The sequence below is a fragment of the Mastomys coucha genome, unplaced genomic scaffold (genome assembly GCF_008632895.1).
Source record: "Mastomys coucha isolate ucsf_1 unplaced genomic scaffold, UCSF_Mcou_1 pScaffold16, whole genome shotgun sequence".
Classification (NCBI taxonomy): Eukaryota; Metazoa; Chordata; class Mammalia; order Rodentia; family Muridae; genus Mastomys; species Mastomys coucha.
In genome coordinates, this window is record NW_022196898.1 from 45,562,515 (window position 1) to 45,582,948 (window position 20,434).

The 20,434-nt window shown below is 44.0% G+C and overlaps 1 protein-coding gene across 12 annotated transcripts in view; it reads right to left on the minus strand.

Moving 5' to 3' along the window:
* The window catches only part of LOC116093483 (myomegalin), a 193,134-nt gene that overhangs the window by 154,726 nt on the left and 17,974 nt on the right, over window positions 1–20,434 (minus strand). Inside the window, exon 1 of one of the 12 annotated variants that reach the window (XM_031374951.1) lies at window positions 16,277–16,635. The exons of the other annotated variants lie outside the window; for them this stretch is intronic. Coding sequence (XP_031230811.1) covers window positions 16,277–16,296 — 20 coding nt within the window. The 5' untranslated portion in view covers window positions 16,297–16,635. Of the gene's footprint in view, window positions 1–16,276; window positions 16,636–20,434 lie in introns of those variants that run through there. 12 annotated transcript variants of the gene reach the window in all.

A 20,434-nucleotide genomic window follows, 5' to 3' on the forward strand; every position in this document is an offset into this window, starting at 1 on the left:
AGTATCTTCCTGTACCTCACTCCATTATTCACTACCACCAGTGCTCAGCATCTCCAAGACAAAAGACAAAGACTAGGTTTTCTATCTTTCTGGTTCATTCTGATAAACACATTTTGGAAGCAGGAAAGTAAAACATTTGAGCAGGATGCACAGCAGAAACCTGGGACTTAATTGCTATTTCTTACAGGAATTTCGTATGCATGTTGGTGTATATGTTCAGGTAAGAATGGCTTGTGTACGTGTGTGCTTGTATGTCTGTGTGTGTGTGTGCATATGGAGGGTGGTGGAGTTCAACAGCAGATGTTGTCTCTCTAATTCTTTCCATCTTTTTTGGAGGAGACAAGGGGCAGGGTCTCTCATCGAAACTGGAACTTGCTGGTTTGTTTCACTCTACAACATGACTAGCAAGGTACTAAGGTATACCTGCACACTTGGCTTTTACGTGAATGTTGGAGATCCACCTGAGGCTCTCCTGCTAACAAAGCAAGCATTTTACCCATGGAGTCATCTCCACAGCCCTGTTTTTAGAGTTTCCAATTTTGTAAGCATTTGTGGAGAAGTCTTTTCATGCAAGGCACTAGAAATAAAAGAGAAATTATGGATCTTGTCACATCTTATGATAGATTCTGAGAGTAAGACACATGGTTCAAAGAGATAACTATGAAAATGAAGTGTGTAAAGGTATTTCAGAACAGAGATGAGGCAGAAATATAATCTATACAGGGATAGATATCTAAGAAAGCCTTAGAAAACAGAGAACATGGATTGAATCTGGGTCTTAAAGGACAGCTGTGTGTGTAAGGCAACACGAGAACAGGCTAAAGACAGGAGGGTGAAGTGTGCTCAGTGGTTTGGTTCCCAGCCTACCCATAATGCCTCTCTAGGGCTCATTCCCAGTCTGTGTGCTACCTTTCCTTTTCCTCAAGCCTTTCTCCCACACTCTTGACTCTCAGAAACATCAATGAAAACCAAAGGCAGAAAACGCTTCATGTCTTCTCTCACACACTACATCTTTACCCGACCACTCGACCATCACCGTGGTTTAGACCTCAAAGGCTTAAGAAAGGTCAATATGCTAAATTAGTTTTGGTCACCAGCTTGTGTCACTATTGGGAGGTGATGAAATCTCAGACAGGTGGGGCCTGGTGGGAGGGAGTAGTTCTACTGTGTGCATATGGAGGGGGTGTGGGTGGGAGGACTAGGTTTTCTCCAAGGGGCTGGCCATTTTGAGTTTGAGCATGCTCCAGTGAGTACCTGGGCAATACAAGTTGGACTTTTTTCCCTTTGTGGGGGTGAAGAGGTCATGGGTCAGGTGGGGAATCTGGGAGTACTTAAAAAACCAATTAAAATATCATAATGGAAAAAAAGAAGACCCCGGCTTGCTTTCTCTCTTTGCCTCGTAAGCACCCCAGACTGAGCAACTTTTCTCTACCATGTACTCTTGCTGTCACCAGGCCTGACACCCCACACAATCACAGATTAAAACCCTGAGACCGGAGCCAACATAATCCTTTCTTTTTTTAAAGGCAGGGTAGCTCAGATACACTGTCACCACAGTGCAGTGACTAACACAGAAAACTGAGGCAGGGAGTGAGTGGGTCACTGACGTAGCAATGTCTGATGATGCAGCTCAGAAGCCTTGGAGCAGTTCTTTCTCAGGAGAGCTTAGATCAGAATTGGAATGCAGTCTGTAAGGACGGTGCTGACAGAGTTCCTGGTGGAAATAAAGACTTCACTGGGAATTAGAGACTGTCTGTGTTCTGTCAAATAACGTGTGCAGGTACACTTTATCAATGGCCTGGCACTATGTGGGAGGCTGAGTTTAAGAGCTTCATTGTCTCCGTGGATAAGTTTCAAGGCAGTGCAGCAGACACAATGAAGCATGGGTAATGCTGGCTGCTTCCACTAAGGTGTACAGCATAACTTGGGACCAAGAACCAACTCAGGAAGATCCGAAATTTGTATACTTGTCCTGAAAAGGAACAGTTAAACTTGTAAAGGTTTCCTGAAACTGTAAGTCATAATAAACCTTTATATATATGTGGGGGTGGAGTGGGATGGTGGCACTTGTCACTATAAAACAACGTAAACTTTGAAAAATATTTCTTTCAAATGACTTTTTGAGTAAGAAAGGATCGATATAATATTAGTGCTACTGTAAAAATGCCTATCAATATAAATTAGAAGATGCAATTGTAACTTTTATTCTCCTGAAGTAATTGTTGTCCCCAAGGTTACTGCCTCTGTCTGCTAACCTAGCCTACTCCTGAGCCTTTTGCCTCTTATCTAGGCCTAGCATGTTTTTAGCCTCTGAAACTTACTGCTGACTGAGCTCGCCCCTTCCTAGTTCTTTCTGATCTCTTGCTGGCTGTCAACTCATCTCTTCAGGCTCAAGCTCCTCTCCAAGCTGATCCAAACTGGCCTCTCTCTCTCAGCTTCTCTTCAATTGCTTGACCTCATACTAACTTTGGCAATTTTCCAATCTTCTGGCTCCTTTCTCCTCTGGCTTGCTCTGTCTTCACCTGTATCTAGTTTGTTCTCTCTCTGCAATCTGTCTCTATACAACTGTCCCAGTAAGACTGCCTCCTCCTTTCTGCACGGCTCCTTAAGTAGCTTCTCTTTCTTCTCCCTTCCTGTGAGAGTTGGTGATATCTTATTCTGTCAAATCTTTCTCTGATTTGTCACTCTGTCTTCCACTCAATTAGACATCTCTTTCAAACATGGGTGCTTCCTTCTACAAACTAACCTTACCTTCATTGTTTGGGATTAAAAAGGATGTGTCAGTATTCTAGCCAGAGGGATTAAAGGTGTGTTCTGAGGGCTGAGCTACACCACAACTAGAAACAGATTTTGTTTTGTTTTTGTTTTTGTTTTTGTTTTTTCAGTAAATTACACAATCTTGGAATTCACTCTGTGATCAAATATCCTACAATAAGGAAACATGGCTTAAAGAAAGGCTAGAGGCTTAGGGAGGCTTAAAAAAAATACACATGCACATGTCTTAGTGTTCTATTGCTGTGAAGAGATACCATGACCACAGCAACTCTTATAAAGAAATTGGAGCTGGCTTATAGTTCAGAGGTTTAGCCCATTGTCATTGTGGAAAGAAGCATGCAGGCAGACATGGTGCTAGAAGGTAGCTAAGAATTCTACATCAAGGTCCACAGGCAGCAGGAATAGAGAGAAACTGGGCCTGGCTAGAGCATTTGAAACCTCAAAGGCCACCCCTTATACACCTCCAACAATCACACCTCCACACAAGTGCCACTCCCTGCTAACCTTGCATTCAAATCTATGAGCCTATGGAGGCCATTCTTATTCAAACCACCACAGCAAGAGAGCAATGTCTATTGAAAGATTGATTCTTTTTATTAAAAAGAAAGAAAGGAAGAAGAAAGAAAGATGTGAGTGGTTGTTGGTAGTGGTGGTGGGGATGGTGGTTAGGATTTGAGGGGGAATGGGGTTGGTTTGCATTGAGGTGAGATCTCTCTATATAGTTCTGGCTGTCCTGGAGCTCACTAGGTAGATCAAGTTGGCCTCAAATTCACAGAGATCCTCCTGTCTCTCCCTCTTGAGACCTGAGGTTAAAGGCTTATGCTACCACATTTGGCTTGGACAGTGTGTTTTAGCTTCTACTACTTTTACTAATTAATGACCTGCATTAAAGACAAAGTATCTGGGTGGTTGGATGGAATGTGGATTTTTAAGTAGACAAAGGCTTGTATTATGACAGGAAATTTTCTGACATTTGCTGGTTACTGGGATCTCTACAGTATTAGGCATCAAACCAAACATACATTTTGTCCTTATTTCCACGTTGTTGAGAAGGTCTGCGCCTCCTTTGAGGGGAAAGAGAGATAGCCCAGTGCTTCAGAGCAGTTGTTGCTCTTCCAGGGGACCCAGGTTCGGTTCCCAGAACCCACATGGTGGCTCACAACTATCTGTAGCTCCATTTCCAGGAGATCTAAAGCTCCCTTCTGACCCCATGGGCACAAGTCATAGAGCAAAGGATTTATAAATATAGCATAAAATAAATAAATCTAAAAAAAAAAAAAGACTCCTTTGATATGTCTTGATTCTGTCTGGTTCAAGTGAAGGAAATTTCCTAAAGATCAACTTTTCATATTTTTATTTATAAACACATTCAACCCTGCCAAATACAAAATGGTTAGAAGGAAATAATATCTGTGGATTTGTCTTTTGACATACAATAGGTTCTGGCTCTGAAAACTTATAAGTGATAGGATTTCACCTATAGTCTTGACTTGACAATAAAGACATCTACAGGCAATATTCTTTGAATTGCCTGTGCATAACTTTACAGAGCAACATATTTTCTTACACTGAAATACTGCTTAATGACCATGATAATTACTATGGAGAACCATCACACCCACCACTAAGGCTGCTGCCACGTTTAAGGGGTGTCTTACACTTCCCAGGCATTATTCAACCACATCCGGTGAAGCAGACGGCCTCACTCTGATTCTACTGGTGAGGAAGAGGCCTGGAAAATAAAGTGCATTCAGCAGCACTGCACTGGGGCATGAACTTAAAAACAGAAATGACTGTTCAAGGTATGACTCCAGACCTTGAAAAAGAATCTACCATAAACATAGATTTATTTTATTTTCAATTATGTGCATACCTGTGTATCTGTGTGTGGGTTTGTGCATGTGAGTGTAGTTGCCCATGGAGGCCAGAAGAGGGCATTTGATTCCCTGGATCTAAATTTACACATGCTTGTGAATCACCCGAAATAAGCAGTGCAATCCGAACTTGGGTCCTCTGCAAGAACCACAAGTGCTCTTAACCATTGAACCTCTCCAGCCCCTCCAAACCTTTGTCCTGTCCATATACCCTATTTATATCCATGCACAAGGGCTTCCTTTGTGCCTGCCTTAAGTCCAGGGATATGAATCCTGAGCAACTAAGAGAAAGGTGAGTTGAGCTACCTGCTGTGCCAAGAAGATGCAATGGAGATTCAAATCAAATTTGTTTCTCTGGATAACAGCTTATGTATGAAAGGCAGCCTACACTGATATCTGCTCTAACAAATGATATGTGACAAATAAATTAAAATCCTGAAAGAGAAGAGTTGAGCATGACTCATATGTATCTTATCCTAAAAAGTGTCTCTGACCAAATTTCTCTAGAGTATTTACATCTTCCCCAAGCCTCTAGATGATAACACTGGGTCTCATTCCTTATAGCCAATGAGAAGGAACTAAAAACATGAAAGATGATGGAAACAGACATAACCAAAGCGGAAAGCTGCTTGTGAGCGTCATCTGAGACCACATCTCAGACCCTTTTCACTCGCCAAGACAGACAGCAAGTGTATCCTGTAGGCTTCAAACGTTGCCAAATACTCCTACCCCACAATTTGGCACAGGAATCACAAAAAGACGCATTCAAATGCAAATAGGACAGAAGTCACAGATGCAGAGCAGAGGGACTATTGTAAAATAAACACACTGAGATCATCATTTTTCTCATCTCCAGACCCATCATTATAATCTCTGCAAGTGAGGATGCTGAATTAGCAAAGCCCCTCACAACACGTGTTATTGGGAGCGTCCCAACATGTTAAGCAGGGACTGACTTGCAGAAGCATCCACTTCTCCCCAGCACAGACTGCAGTTACAGCCTTCACTTTATACAGTCTCGCCATCAAAGTGCCCATGGCCAAATGCATCTCCAGGAGTCAGTCCCTAGAGTGCTCAGCCTCAACTGCTATGGGGCACTACAAGCATCACTTACAGCCAGCATGACTACACATCTGCACACAGCCTCCAGGATTTAGGATCTCTGTTAGTCTATCTGTCCATCTGTCCGTCCGTCTGTCCGTCCGTCCATCCGTCTGTCTGTCTGTCTGTCTCTGCCTCTCTGCTTGCCCCCCCCTTGCTCTCCCTCCCTCCCTCTCCCTTCCTAAAGGACAGTATTTTTGCATGCTCTCACCTGCTGCAGTTCAGAGAAATGATTTAATAGTGTAGAAGGTAAAGGCAGTTCAGGTGGTTATTTTCCTCACTTCGCCTTATAAGGCCACCAGATATTCAACTATCTAACAGGCTCCCTCTGCCTCCTTGAATCAGCAAGGACACAGGTGAGACATCTGTACATCGTTAAAAAGATGCATGAAAATCACCTGCTTTGGCTTTGTCCAGATCACCAGGGATGGCCTCTCTGCACACTTCCAGAACCTCCCTTTTGATTTCTCCTTTGGGTCCTGCCAGTGCGTTCTGTGGTCCTTAGTTTTCACTATTGGCTAATAGTCTCAGGCCTGAGCTACGGGGAGGGAATTGGCTCTGTCTGCTACAGTGCTACACTGGCTGTTTTTATTCCCTTTCTACTTCCTTTTGATTCATGCAATCTTTCAATGTTTAATTTCTTTGTCTATCTTTAATGGTTTTTAAAGAACTACTTGATCCTTATGGAAATCTCAAAAAAAGAAAAACCAAATGTCATTTCTTAAATGTCACTATGCACAGACAACATTTTACTTTTAATTGTTCTTCAGTTTTGCTTCTGTAAATCTATAAATGAAAAATCACAAGGAGCCGATGATCCCTCAATAGTTTTTACTTTTACATTTGTGTGTGTGCTCATGTGTGTGTGCATGTGCATATGGATGTGTATGCTCATGTGCATGTGTGCATACTATGGCACACTTGTGGAGATCGGTGCACAACCTACAGGAGTTGACTCCCTTCTGCCACCATGGGTCCCAAATCCCAGGTTAGAACCCAGGTCACCAGGCTGAGCAGCAAGTGCCCCTCCTACCCTCTGAGCCACTCTCCAGCCCTTGCTTTTATTCTCATATTATTAAAATAAAAAGTTGTATGGAGGGCCTAGAGAGGTGCCTCAACAATCAAAAATACTTGGTCTTCTTTCAGAGGACCCAGATTCAATTAATTGCATTCCAGTTCTAACACTCTCTTCTGGCCTCTACAAACACCAGGCACGTGTGTAGTGCATAGACATACATGCAGGCAAAACACCCACATACCAAAACCAAAAAGGTTGGTTTTTTTTGTTTTGTTTTGTTTTGTTTTGTTTGTTTGTTTTTAAGAATGTTATAAGGGATGTTCTTTCTCAGGAGAACCTAGGAAAGTAGGGGAAAAGGAGGGAACAAGTAGGTAGAGGAAGGGAATGTTTAAGGAAAATTATAGATTGTTCTCAAGTTAGAAAAAAATAAAGCTAGAGTCTGTTATCTCCATAGGCTTGATAAAGTACTAAGGCAAAACTTATAGAGTTCTGAGGGGAATTACAACATTCACCAAGGTTTATAGACAGTTAAAGTACTACAAGTTCTAAAATATTACTGACTTTCACAGTGTGTTCTGAATGTAGACTCCACAGAAAAATTAAGGAGCAGATAGCCTGGGTGATATGGAGGAGCCATGGAGCTGAAAAGTAAGCAATGAAGTAAACTCAGTGTCTAGAGAGCCAGGGAAAGGGGTTGGGGGAAGAGGGTGGCCGCTAATGGGTGTCAGGGAATACATCATCAGGGTTCAGATTCTTTTTTTTTTTAACTATTATTTTTATGTGCATTGGTGTTTTGCATGCCTGCATGTCTGTGTGAGGGTGTTGGAGCCTCTGAAACTGGAGTTACAGACTCCAATGGCAGTGTGAGCTGCCATGTGGGTGCTGGGAATTGAACCCATGTCCTCTGGAAGAGCAGTCAGTGCTCTTAACCAATGAGCCATCTCTCCAGCCCCCAGGGTTGAGATTCTCAAGGAGAGAGAATATGGGATGAGGAAGCCCACAGGGGATATCAGTGTCTGCAGGGCACTCAAGCAAACTCAAGTTATAGAACTGTGATGAGAGATCCTTGAAGCAAGGGCTTGCCTGGGGACCATGCAGAGTGTCAGCATCAGTCACTGTCAGGCACCCGGCTCCAAAGGAGTATGAATCCTAGCACAACCCGCTCACAATTCTTAAACAACGGCATCCAACTTGAACGCACAGTGGTGCCAGGCTTTGCTATCTTGGTGCGCCCATTTATAATAAAGCAACACCTAAAAGATACATCAGGCTTTTGGGGAACGTTACCTGGAGAATTCTCAACTGAAGATTTACTGACGGCCTAGGCACAAATAATGAGCCCATTGACCAATCAAATAAGATCATGGGAAATCAAAGTTATATAGAACAGGCAGAACTGACAATAGAAAACACCAAAAACTTGCTTCCCAAAATACTTCCCAAAGGAGGCGATGACGAAGCTAACCACAGAAGGATAAACAGCCACCCTAGCAAAGGCAAGGCTAGGTGTGTGGGTGGGAACAACCGGCATAGAAAGGCCCACACATAATAATTTTAGATCAGGGTGTATAAAGTGGCAATCACTGTATAACCAGCTCCCTAGGGCTGCTGGCAAGGCAATTCCCATGAGGCCAAAACTTGGAAAAGCTCAAGTAAGGCATAGAAGACTCTTGAAACAACCTCAGTTTAAATATTACATGTTGTCACTTGGCGCACACAAATGCATACATCTTCCTGTTATAAAGCATACACAGACTTAGCTCAAAAGAAGTATGTACGGGATGATTCACAAAAGTCTATAAGCAAGTGTAACACTTTTCCTTTTCCTTACAATAGCATATACTTTGCATAATTTTGCTGTAACCCAAATCTATTTCTTAATTACTCATGTCCCTATGTTATATTTATTACTGTCTTAGTGCACAATACTGCTAGAGATTAACAGCCACAATAAAACATTTTCCCCCAAAGAAGGGTAAAATAGGAATGTAGTACCAACTTACCTAGAGATATGCCACTTTATGTTATGCACTCCAGTTTTATTCTCTCTCTCTCTCTCTCTCTCTCTCTCTCTCCCTCCCCCTCCCCCTCCCCCTCTCCCTCTCCCTCTCCCTCTCCCTCTCTCCACCCCATCCCTCTGTCTCTTTGTTACATAGGGATTCAGGTCTTAAAAAAACACTTAAACTGTAATATATCCTTCCGATATGTACAAACACAACTCAGTAATATTCAGTGTATTTTCAAAAACTGGAAATGTTCAATCCTGCCGTTCTATGTTGTACTTCTGAACATTAATCGTTTTTTTTTTTTTTTTTAAAAAATCCCATGGAAGAAGATGCTTTCAGCATCCAGATATCTGCTGGGTATTTATAATAGTTGAAGGTGGGAAATTGCAAGGCTACAATGTAGCCAACTTGCACTTTCAGAGGAAACGCAGATTTCCCAGCCTTTGGTAGCCAGCCTTAATAGAAGTGGGGCAAGTTCTAGGCATTTAGAATAGGAAATGATGAAACAGTGTGTTATAATCCCACCATATGGCATGTTATAGCACATGATGAATACGTCACATAGAGCAGCAAGCAGGAGAGCAGTGGGTGGAGAGATAGGCTAACTGAAAGGTGTCACAGTCTATTATAGTACTACGCAGATACGGGTCATGGTTATCATGTAAGCACTCATTATAAATAGCCTGTGAATAACAATGATTTGGCTAGGAGGGCTCAGAAAAAAAATCACATCATATTTGTCCTGCTGACCAGAGAACTCAGAAGACGCTGTGAGGCAGAGGGAACATGGCCCCGTGTGTCTGAATGTTTTAAAATAGGATCGGATGGAGCCACCTTGGGTCATCATGACATCCATTTTTTATTTTGGACTTTTATTCTAACTTTAAATGTTATTTGAACACGTGAAATGTCCTGAGCCCAGTTGGGAATCTTATTTATAAGACAGATAGATTTTCATGTGGGTGGTGTCTGAAGACATCCACTGAGTGGTCAACACGGCCACCTGGAAGCCTGAAGTGAGTTTCCAGGATGAGACAGATGCTGGGGTGAAATGCAGTCAAGTCCTGCTTCCAGAGCAGACGTGACCGTCCCAGTCTTCCTCACCCAGCCTTTGTCTTCTTCGCCCAGCCTTGGAGGCTGAAAGAAGCGGGGCCAGCAGTCCACCCTGATCTAGTTTGTGGAATAAAGCATGAAAGCAGTGACTGAGACAAAGTCCCCAAGCCACAGGCAAGTGCGGAGCATGGTTGCCAAGGCAGAGATTTTCCTTCTCGAAATACAGAAAATTAATTGCTAGCACTGATGAATATTCAACGGGAATTCACTGTCTAAAGACATCTCAGTAATAGAATTAGGAAAGCAAGCATTTTCCTACTACAAAATGCTACATGCAAAATGCCAGTCAAGCAAGACAGTGGCATCAGCTAACTGCCATGCATACTAATTTCGAACAGTAGAAAAATCACATAAACTCCTTGGCCTCATCAGCCACATCTGTAAAATGGGGCAAAATGCCATCTCTGGCTCTGACTATCTATTTGTCAACAGGGCCCTCTAGTAGCGCCCATAAATGCAGCCAGGTGGAGAGTTAGCAGAGTAGAGCAAATACATAAGGCTACCAAGGGGATCCAGTAGGTACCATACACCTACAGCTGATGAACATCTCACCTTACGTGAACTTTTGCTTTTGACTATATTGGCAACGAAGTAAGACCAAATCCTGAAACTGGACCATTGATTTTCTTGGTTCATTGATTTTCTTGCCTTCTCCAGGTTTTCACAGCCTCAGAAAGCAGATACAAGCAATGTTCACATCTTATTAAATCTAATTACAGGGTTAAAAAAAAAAAAACAACAGAGTAATATACTTTTCTTTCCTAACCTTCCATCTTAAAGGCTTCTCTTAAATGAGGAAGTGTCTTTCTTTCTTCTAGTTCTTTGTTCAGGCAACTTTGTACAAAAGCCACGTATGACTTGCTCCACTTACTCAGAGTCCCCGTATGCCACAGCAAGAATATTTCCGCCCCAAAAGGGAAGAGAGTTAGTAATGACTTTTCCAGTATTCATCAGTGTGCACACTCACCAATGACATCCCAAGGAGGACCACATTCCTAATCCCCAGAGCATGTGAGCATGCCACTTCACACAGCAATAGCGACCGCTAAGACTTCTCATAGGACTACCAAAAGAGATGATCTTAGATTATTTGTTTTGCCCCAAAGTGGTCACTAGGGTCCATATAAGGAGGACATGGGGGCGTTTGAATGACAGAAAGAGATCTGGTATTGGGAACAGCAGCCAGAGCAATGACGTTGCTGGATCCTTGCCCTGGGCCAGGAATGCCGAGGGTCTCCAAACACTGGAACAGATATGGAATGGGCACTCTCCTGAGCTCCAGAGGGAACACGGGCCTCATGATACTCTGAGTTTAGTTTCAAAGGCTGATTTTCAGACTTTTGACCTCCAGCATTGCATACTTTCTGTGTCATAAGCCACTGTTTAGGTAACAGGGAACTAATACAAAAGTGGCCCTGGATCAAATGCCCGCAGTCTCTAAAGCAGAAGTACAGGGCCTCTCCAGTCCAGGACACAAAATATTCAGAACAACAGCCACTCTACCGTTGGATTCACCACACAAGGAAACTTAACCTCACCATCAAATTCTCCATAAGCCTAGTTCTTCAGCAGCCCTTAACTATTCAGGGGCATCAATCTGACGAGAGGAAAAAAAACAAAACAAAACAAAACAAAACAGTGTTTTAGATGCCCAGTATGTTCGTGGGAAATTTGGTATTGGAGAACCAACCATGTTCTCTGTATGTAACACAACAAAGAGACTGACAGCAGTCAGGTAAGAAGCACATCTGGGAAAGAGAGAAGACACACATGGGGTTGCAGAGAGGCAGGTGATGGGCAGCTCTAAGGGCGTGTCCAACTGAGAACTAAATGCCCAACACCCTGGTCCTTTTGGGGTAGACTGAACGTGACAAAGAGCATGAGGAAGCTGAGTTTGTGGGGCACATGCCTGTAATACTAGCACTTGGGAGGTAGTGGAAGGCAAGAGGCTATGAAACTCAAGGCCAGCCTATAGGCATCAGGAAACCACTTCAAAACACAAGACGAAAGAGTGTGGGTTTGTGTAAAGCACCTTGCAGGCAGGGAACTTTCCAGGACTTTCTGGAATGAAACCTGGGGTTAAAATCCCAGACTTCAGCTTATCTATAAGTTTCAAGGAAGCCCACTTAAGAACACCAACTCAGAAACCAAGTCACCTATAGGACCCAATTCAAACAAAGCAATAAAAATCTCGGGTTCGGGAGTTAGATCGTCAGAGTTCCCATTTCTTCCTTAGTTGTATGGGTCACGCTGGACGAACGAGTCATTCTCCCTGAAGTTTGATTTCCTTGTCTTGAAAACTGTTCATAGCATAAGTTATGACAAGAGAAATTACAGACACAGAATCAGCCCCCTCTGAAAGCTTAGTGAGTGTTAGTGATTACGGTCAATGCTCCTTCTCAGCATCCTTCAGGTTGTGCTTTTCCAATGTACTTCCCCAGTAGCTGTCCTAGACTGCTGCTGTCTCTGTGGTAAACACCATGACCAAAAGCAACTTGGGGAGAATGGGGCTTATTTTACTTTACAGGTTATAGCCTATCATTGACGGAAGTCAAGACAGGAACTCAAGGCAGGATCTTCAAGCAAAATACAACGGAGAAGCAAGGCTTATTGGTATGGTCCCTTTGGGTTTGTTCAGTTGGCTTTCTTATGCAGCCCAGGTCTATCTGCTTAGGGATAGCACTGCCCATAGTGGGCCTAGCCTTCCTACAAAAAAAAAAATTAGCAATTAAAAAAAAAATGTCTCCCAGATCTGGTCACAGCCAGTCTGATGGAGATAATTTTTTGTTGCGGTTCCTTCTTTCCGGGTGACTTTAGGTTCCTGTTAAGTTGACAGCTAATGCTAACTATGACAGTAGCCAATGTATATCTTTGCCTTCACTTCACTTTATTAAAATTTTAAATGGAGTAGGACAGGAGTATCAGGGCCAGCCTGGATTATATAGTGAGACTCTGTAATAAACACACAAACAAAAAAGTTATTGGTGACTTGAATATGAAACCCTCAAAGGCAGAACCAGTCTCATTCATATGCTTAGCATCTAGTTTGATGTGTGGCTGTTTGGGCTTCTTTTCTTCAATGGATGTTTATAAACTGATATGCCTTATGAGCTAAGGCTCTGAGTCACCAGCCATCATCTTTTTGTCATGATTTTTGCCAACTGTGACCCTTTAGTTGATAAAATAAATTGAGTCACAATCAGCATTGATTTTCTAAAGAAATAACTTAGAAAACATCTGATTATAAAACCCACGATAAGGTTAAGTATTCCTACATGGAGCTTTTGTAAGTGTATTTGGTTGCATTGCACGTTTCACATTGTGGTTTGGGTTTATTAATAGTGGGATTATCCATTTTGCCAGCCATCGGTGTTTTCTAATGACTTAATGTCAGCCATACTGATATGGATGTAGTCACCACATGACGCTCGGTTCTGCCATTCCCTGATGACTAGTGATATAAAGCACTTCTCACCATGTCCCCTCTGGATGCCTTGTTTAGAAACCTCTTTTATAACCACCTATTAAAAATTTTGGTAGACCCATCACATAGGCAAGCATCGACCCCTGATACTACTACTGATACTCTGTTAGGCTTGCAGACAGGAGCCTGGCACTGTTTCCTATACAGAGAGGCTCCACACAGCAGCTGATTCAGACAGATGCAGAGACTCGTAGCCAAACATTGGATGGAGCTTGGGGACTCTTATAGAAGAGTTGGAGGAAGGACTGAGGGCCCTGGAGGGGATAGGAACGCCACAGGAAAACTGACAGAGTCAACTAACTGGATCCTGAGGGGCTCTCAGAGACTGTGCCACCAACTAAAGTGCATACACAGGCTGAGTCTAACTCCCTTCCCCCCACACACATGTAGCACATGTGCAGCCTGGTTTTTATGTGAGCTCCGAATAACTGGAGCAGGGGCTATCTCGAAAGGTGTTGCGTGTCTGTGGGATCTGTTCCCCTAACTTAGCTGTCTTGTCTGGCCTCAGTGGGGAAAGAAGTGCCTCACCCTGCAGAGACTTGATGTGCCAGGGTGGGAGTGATATCAAGAGTGGGCCTCCATTCTCTCAGCAGAGAAAGGAAGGGAGTGTTGGGGGAGGGAAGGACTGGGATGGGGGACAACGATCGATTGGGATGCAAAGTGAATAAATTAAAGAAAGAAAAAGAAAAGGGAAAAAAGATCAATAGTATTCCTAAAGCTGAACATCATGCATTTCCTGTTTCCTAAAGATCCTATTTCTATTTGTTTACCCAGTAGAAATTCTCGCGTGCACACACACTCACAAATGGCTTGTATGAAATGTTTATAGCAACACCCTCTTACTAGCTGTAAACCTGATACTGCCCAAATCAACTGGTGTATTAACACTCAATAGAATCCTAGTTAGAAGAAAGAATAAATCAGCTACAGCAGTACACACATGTTGAAGCATCCCCAAAGCATAAGAGTAAGCAAAAGAAGCAGGATGCAAGCTCCTCGGGTCTAACTCTAGTTACATGAAGTTTAAAACTAGGTGAAATTAGTCTGTTGCTGAAGTCAGGGTAAGGGTAACCTGGGTGTTGTAAGTGGGACCAAGTTAACAAGTCAGGGATGGTTCTTGATCCGATTGCCCATCAAGTTTATACACTCCATGACTTGTGAGACCTTGACACAATTACTTTGTGTATGTGTTTGTATGTGTGTGAATGCACACTTTTGTGTATGCCAGAAGACAATCTCCCCCTACACACACACACACACACAGAGAGAGAGAGAGAGAGAGAGAGAGAGAGAGAGAGAGAGAGAGAGAGAGAGAGAGAGGAACTTTTACTGGTCTGTAACTTGTACCAAGCACCTGGTTGGGGTTTGTTTGTTATGTAGGTTCTGGGGAAGGAACTCGGATCCTCATCCTTGCAAGACAGGTACTTTCTTTATTGACTGAATTATCTCCCCAGCTCCACAATTACCATTGTTTTTTAGGTGTGAGAAATGCTGATAGACTGCAACAGTCCCTGAAATACTCATGCTTTCCCCAGCAGGCACTCACCTAGCCTCTGCATTAATACAACCAGAGGCAGTAATCTCCCTGGATCAGGTAGGCCAGGCTTCAGAGGGCGCTTCCTGCCACGGAGCCATACCTTGCTTCTCTGAGACTTGCTGCATCCGTCAGTTGCTCTGTCCTATTAGGAGATTCCAAACTCGGCTAATCCCCCTACCACCAACTGCTCTTCAGATCTCTGAATAGTGCTGGCATGCTCTCCCCCCTCTCCAGACTTAAGAGCCCCGGGTCCCTTGGCCAACCCTCAAAGCATGGCTTTGAGCCCCACCCTGTCTCTTGACTGCACTTTTTTTAAAAAAATCCCGTGAAACCCCAAACAGAGCACAGTTCTCTAGGAGAAAAAAAAACGAAAAAGGACGATTGACCCTTCATATGGACAAAGTCCACTTCCTCCAGCAGTGCACCCCGTGTGCAGTGTGTCCTTTCTTCAAAATTCACAGTGAGCTGTTCACTCTGTCGAGCTTAACAATAAATGGTGAACTCCCATTTTTCTCATAATTATTGTAGAACCCCAATTTACTTTCTGTGTTCGTGGTCTTCACTGCCTCGGGAGTCAGAACAGTCACTTGTCCACACTTCCGTTCCCCAAAGCTAAATTCTGGGGATGAAGAGCATCTATCTGGGATACAGTCTTCTCATACCCAGAGACTCCCCGGGGGAAAAAGAGAGAGAAGAAATCTTTGTCTCGACACAGGGTCTCTAATCCTTGCCAGTCCGTGAAGGAGCTCCCTTTTAAAGAATATTAAGGGAATGGTGGGATGGAGGGCGAAGGAAACAGAATTCTGCCATCACCTCCACAACCCGACCTCTCCCAGACCCTCCCTGATGCCTGGGCAGTGGAGGGTGCTCAGAGCCCTTTCCTTCGCTTTCCACAGTGAGCTCAGACCCAAGGCTCAAGGAGATGAGCGTTACTGGCCTCTGTGGGTTGCTGGTGTGTGGCTAGGGCAGGGTGAGATTGAGGTGGAAAACGTGGCAGGGTGAGAACGAACCAGACAGGCTAAAAGTATCAGAAACTAAAGGTGTCCCCTGGGGGACATCTACCGGAGTCTCTCCAGCCTCTTGGAAAAGAAGCTTACAAATCAGGAAAAGACCGGCGGACACATGGCTACAGGAAACTTCCAGGCAACCCCGGGGCGGTTTTGACGTCAGGAGTAGGTGAAAAGGAGAGTCACCGAGCTAAAGAGCAGAACTTTATGGGAGGCTGGGAGAGGTGGGCTGGGAACCTGGAAGGCGACAGGACAGAAAAGGGAAGAGCTCAGAGGCCTCTAGTGGTGAGGGGCGACCGGGGAAGCGAATAGGGCAGGGATCCCCAAGTCCACAGGCGGCAAGGGAGAAGCCGTTCCCTACCTAGCCCAGGTCTGCTCCATGATCCAGGCGCTTTCCTTGCTCTCGGGGTGCCGGTCACCCCGGGGTGGCCGCAGTCCGGGAAGATGCCAAGCCTTGCCCAGGAATCTCCAGCGCAAAAAGCCCGAGTCTCTTCCTCCTCCCCAGCTCCTCTTGGCGCCGGGCCGGTGCCGGGTAAAGGAACAAGGTCCTCTCTCTGCTTTTTGAAGAGAGCGAGCCGATCAGCCTCAGCCGCGCCCTCAGCTAACGGTGCTCCGGGTACAAGGCAAGGACTGTTCTCGGGAGGTGGCTGGACGCCGCTGCCGCCGAGCCCAGGCCGCCGGCGCACACGCTCCCAGGCTGAGACGCGACTGGCTGGCACGAGCAGATCCGCACCAGCTGAGCTGTCAACCGCGAGTGAGCAGAGGCGGGGCTCGGTGCAGCTCGGGACCCGCCCAGGTGACACGCCGCGGCACACACCCTCCGGCTCCCATGGCCTCCCTAGAAGGCCAGGAGGATTGATGCCCTAGAGGCGGCCACCGATGACCCTTGTCAGACTCTCAGTCCCTCGCTCATCCCAATGAGGCAATTTAGATAAAAGCAACCAACTGCAGGGGAGCAGCTTGGAGAGGTAGTCCTCCCCATATGCCTGCATCACCCGCCCACAGGTCGGAGTCAGAGATGGAGTCTAAGAAAGGTGCAAGCCTGAATGTAGGTTGTGCTTCCTAGGGCGTCACAGGGTCCACGGACAAAAACTTCCTCAGGATGCAGCCTTCTTCTTCTTTTTTCTTTCTTTTTTTTTTTTTTTTTTTTTTTTGGGTGGGGGGGTCTTTAGAGACAGGGTTTCTCTGTATAGCCCTGGCTGTCCTGGAACTCACTCTGTAGATCAGGCCGGCCTCGAACTCAGAAATCCACCTGCCTCTGCCTCCCAAGTGCTGGGATTAAAAGTGTGCGCCACCACCGCCGGGCAGGATGCAGCCTTCTTAACCAAACCTTGTGGCTTTATTTGCTGTCCCCATCTCAGTCAACCTCTGGTTTAACTTCTTTCCCTTGTAGTTCCCACAGCAACCTGGCTCTACCAGAAGCTCCGAGGAGGCAGAGGGTTCCTGAACATCCCAGAATGTTCCAAACGTCTTAAGAGACCTAAGAGTAGCACCCAGGACGTGGACTCTCCAACCGTGGCTCTTCTGAGAGCACGCAGAAAGCCCTTCCTTGCAAGGAGGGGGCTGCCCAGACCCTACTTATGTACAATGTTTAAACACGACGGACATGCTGTATGTAATTAGAGGACTCGCCTCCCGGAGCTCCCTTTTAGCTCTGAAATAAACCTTTTTATTAAGTCACATGATCACTGTGATCATTAGCTTTACCGCTGGCCTTTTAATTTTTTTAAAAAAAGCTACATATTACAAGTGCCTATATTTGGTGGTGACAATTTAGTTAGATTTGTTTGAAGAGGGCATATTTGAGAATACGAAGGCTGGATTCAGCCCGGGCTCTGATGAGGCCAGTGGCATGGCTCAGAGCTATGGTCTCCAAATTTCCAAAGACAGATCAACAAGGCTTCTTCAGAAGGAATCCATTCTCTCCAGCAGCCTTGCCGTTAGACTCGGGAAGAGACCTGGCACGCCTGCGTGCTGGTAGAGCAGCAAAGCGCCTGTACTGCGGCAGGAACTTGTCAACTCCGTAATATTTCTTGGATTAGTTCTAATTTTCAATAGGAAACCTAGTAGGGTGGACAGCACAGCAAACACTGAGGTTTAAAGGAATCGCTTGAAAAAGACCTAGCCCTCTTAGTTCGTAGCTAAAACCACTCTTGAGATTAAAATCAAGCCCCCTCCCTAACTCACACCTTTAATGATCATTTAAAATATTCCCAGGAAAGGACAAAACTAAGGCCCAGTTTGACACTGGGCAAAACCCACAAGCCACCTGTCTTGAAAAGAATCCACTCTTGCCTTGGGGGAGGGACAGGGAGCTCAGGTTTCCAACCCTCATACCAAAGTTGATGCTATATTTAGTCATGTCTGAAATCAAATTATGGGCTGTTGAGTTGTGGAGAGAGATTCTGCCTACAGTCAGACGTGCTTCAGAAGAGATATGAGCTAACTAGGTGACCTGTGGCTTCCCAGAAGCATGGCTGAAAAACAGGCTTTTAAAAAAAAAGAATAACCCTGTTGTTCAAAAGTTAATATCTATTGAAGGCCATTTAGAAATTATAGAGAACTATGTAGAAAATAAAATATTCTTAAAAGCTACTAATAATCCGTGTTTAAAGCTTATGGAATCTCTTCCCTGTCTTTTAAAAACTGGACTTATTTATTTATTTATTTATTTGGTTGGTTTTTCAAGACAGGATTTCTCTGTGAAACAGAGCTCTGGAAGACCTGTACCTGGAACTCACTCTGTAGACCAGGCTGGCCTTGAACTCACAGAGATCCGTCTACCTCTGCCTCACCCTTACCTCTGCCTCCTGAGTGCTGGGATTAAAGGCATGCACCACCATGCCTGGCTAAGTATTTATTTAGATATGTATGTATGTATGTATGTATGTATATGTATACATATATGTACATATGTATATGAGTGCTCTATTTGCATGTATGCCTGCATGACAGAAGAGAGCATCAGATCCTATTGTAGATGGTTGTGAACCACCATGTGGTGGCTGAGAATTGAACTTAGGATCTTTGGAAGAGGAGCCAGTGCTCTTAACCACTGAGCCATCTCTCTAGCCCTAAAAAAGGACTTTTTAATGAGAACACCCGCTCGCTTACAGACATGGGTATATTTGCAAGGGGAGAAATTTATTTGATGTCTAAAAACTTTTATATGTATGGTTGAAAACAATTTCTTTTTAAATTTCAAGAGAAAAATACTTCTCTAAATAGCGCAAATCCAGCACAAATGCCTATGTTTCTCCAGGTTCCTGTTAGTCACAGTTGGAACATATTTATAAAGTTATAATTACAGCTTAGATCTGCATACTTATTCTCCCGCTTTCCACCTGCTGTGTATTTGTTCATGCTTTCAGGTAGTGTCCATAGTTAGACGTCAATGATTACACAGCATTTTAATACATGTTTCAACAGAACAGTAGCCTACTTAATGATATTATTTTGTTGCATAGTTATGACATTTCTAATATTACTGTCAAATGATATTTTATGAGAATTTTTCTGCTTCTTTATTTCTTTCTCTCTTCCTTCCTTTCTTTAGTTATACTCTTGTTTGAATGTATGAATCCCTTTAAAATGCATATATTGGAACCTAAACAATGGCCCTAAGGAATAGCGTCTTCAGGGAATAGTGAAGCCGTGAGTATTACACTCTCAAGAACAGGATTGGTTTTCTTATAAAAAGAGGTTAAAGAAAATGCCTTGGTCTCTTTTTACCCTTCTGTCTTTCTCACCATGTCAGGATATAGCCTTTGTTCCACAAGGGGACATAAGGGAACGTAATGATTGGAGCTTCTTTGTTGACCTAAATTGAGATAAGCTAAATATACACAACAAAAACTATGTTCCTGAGGGACTAGAGTTGACTCTGGGGTCAAGAGCACTTGTTCCTCTTGCAGAGGACCAGAGTTCAATTCCCAGCACCCACATAGCAGCTTAAAACAATCAGTAATTCTAGTCCCAGGGAATCTAAACACCCTCTTTTGACCTCCAGGTGCACATTTGCTGCACAGACATACATGAAGGCCAAACACTTGCTTCTGCAGCATAGACTGGCCTATTCTGATACTTTATGCCATTCCTGAGATCATTTTATTATTATTGAATATGGTCCTTATTATAAATCTGCTCCAAGTTTTCTGATTTAGAACAGAGGTAAACTGAGTTGATGGTGTTGATCAATTCAAACAGGTATGTTGCTCTTCTGTTAGTACAAAGCTTAGCTCCTAATTGGTCAGCTGATTGAACTGATGGCAAGTCTGTCCAATCATTTCCAAGCATCCATTCCTTTTCATTCAGTTTTTTTTTTAAATCCTGCCTTTCTTCCCTTTATGTGAACTGTACTAATGATTTTGAAATGGCTGTCTGTATGACTTCAATGTAATAATAGAATATCTATGTTTGCCGGGTAGTGGTGGCACACGCCTTTAATCCCATCACTTGGGAGGCAGAGACAGGTGGATTTCTGAGTTCGAGGCCAGCCTGGTCTACAGAGTGAGTTCCA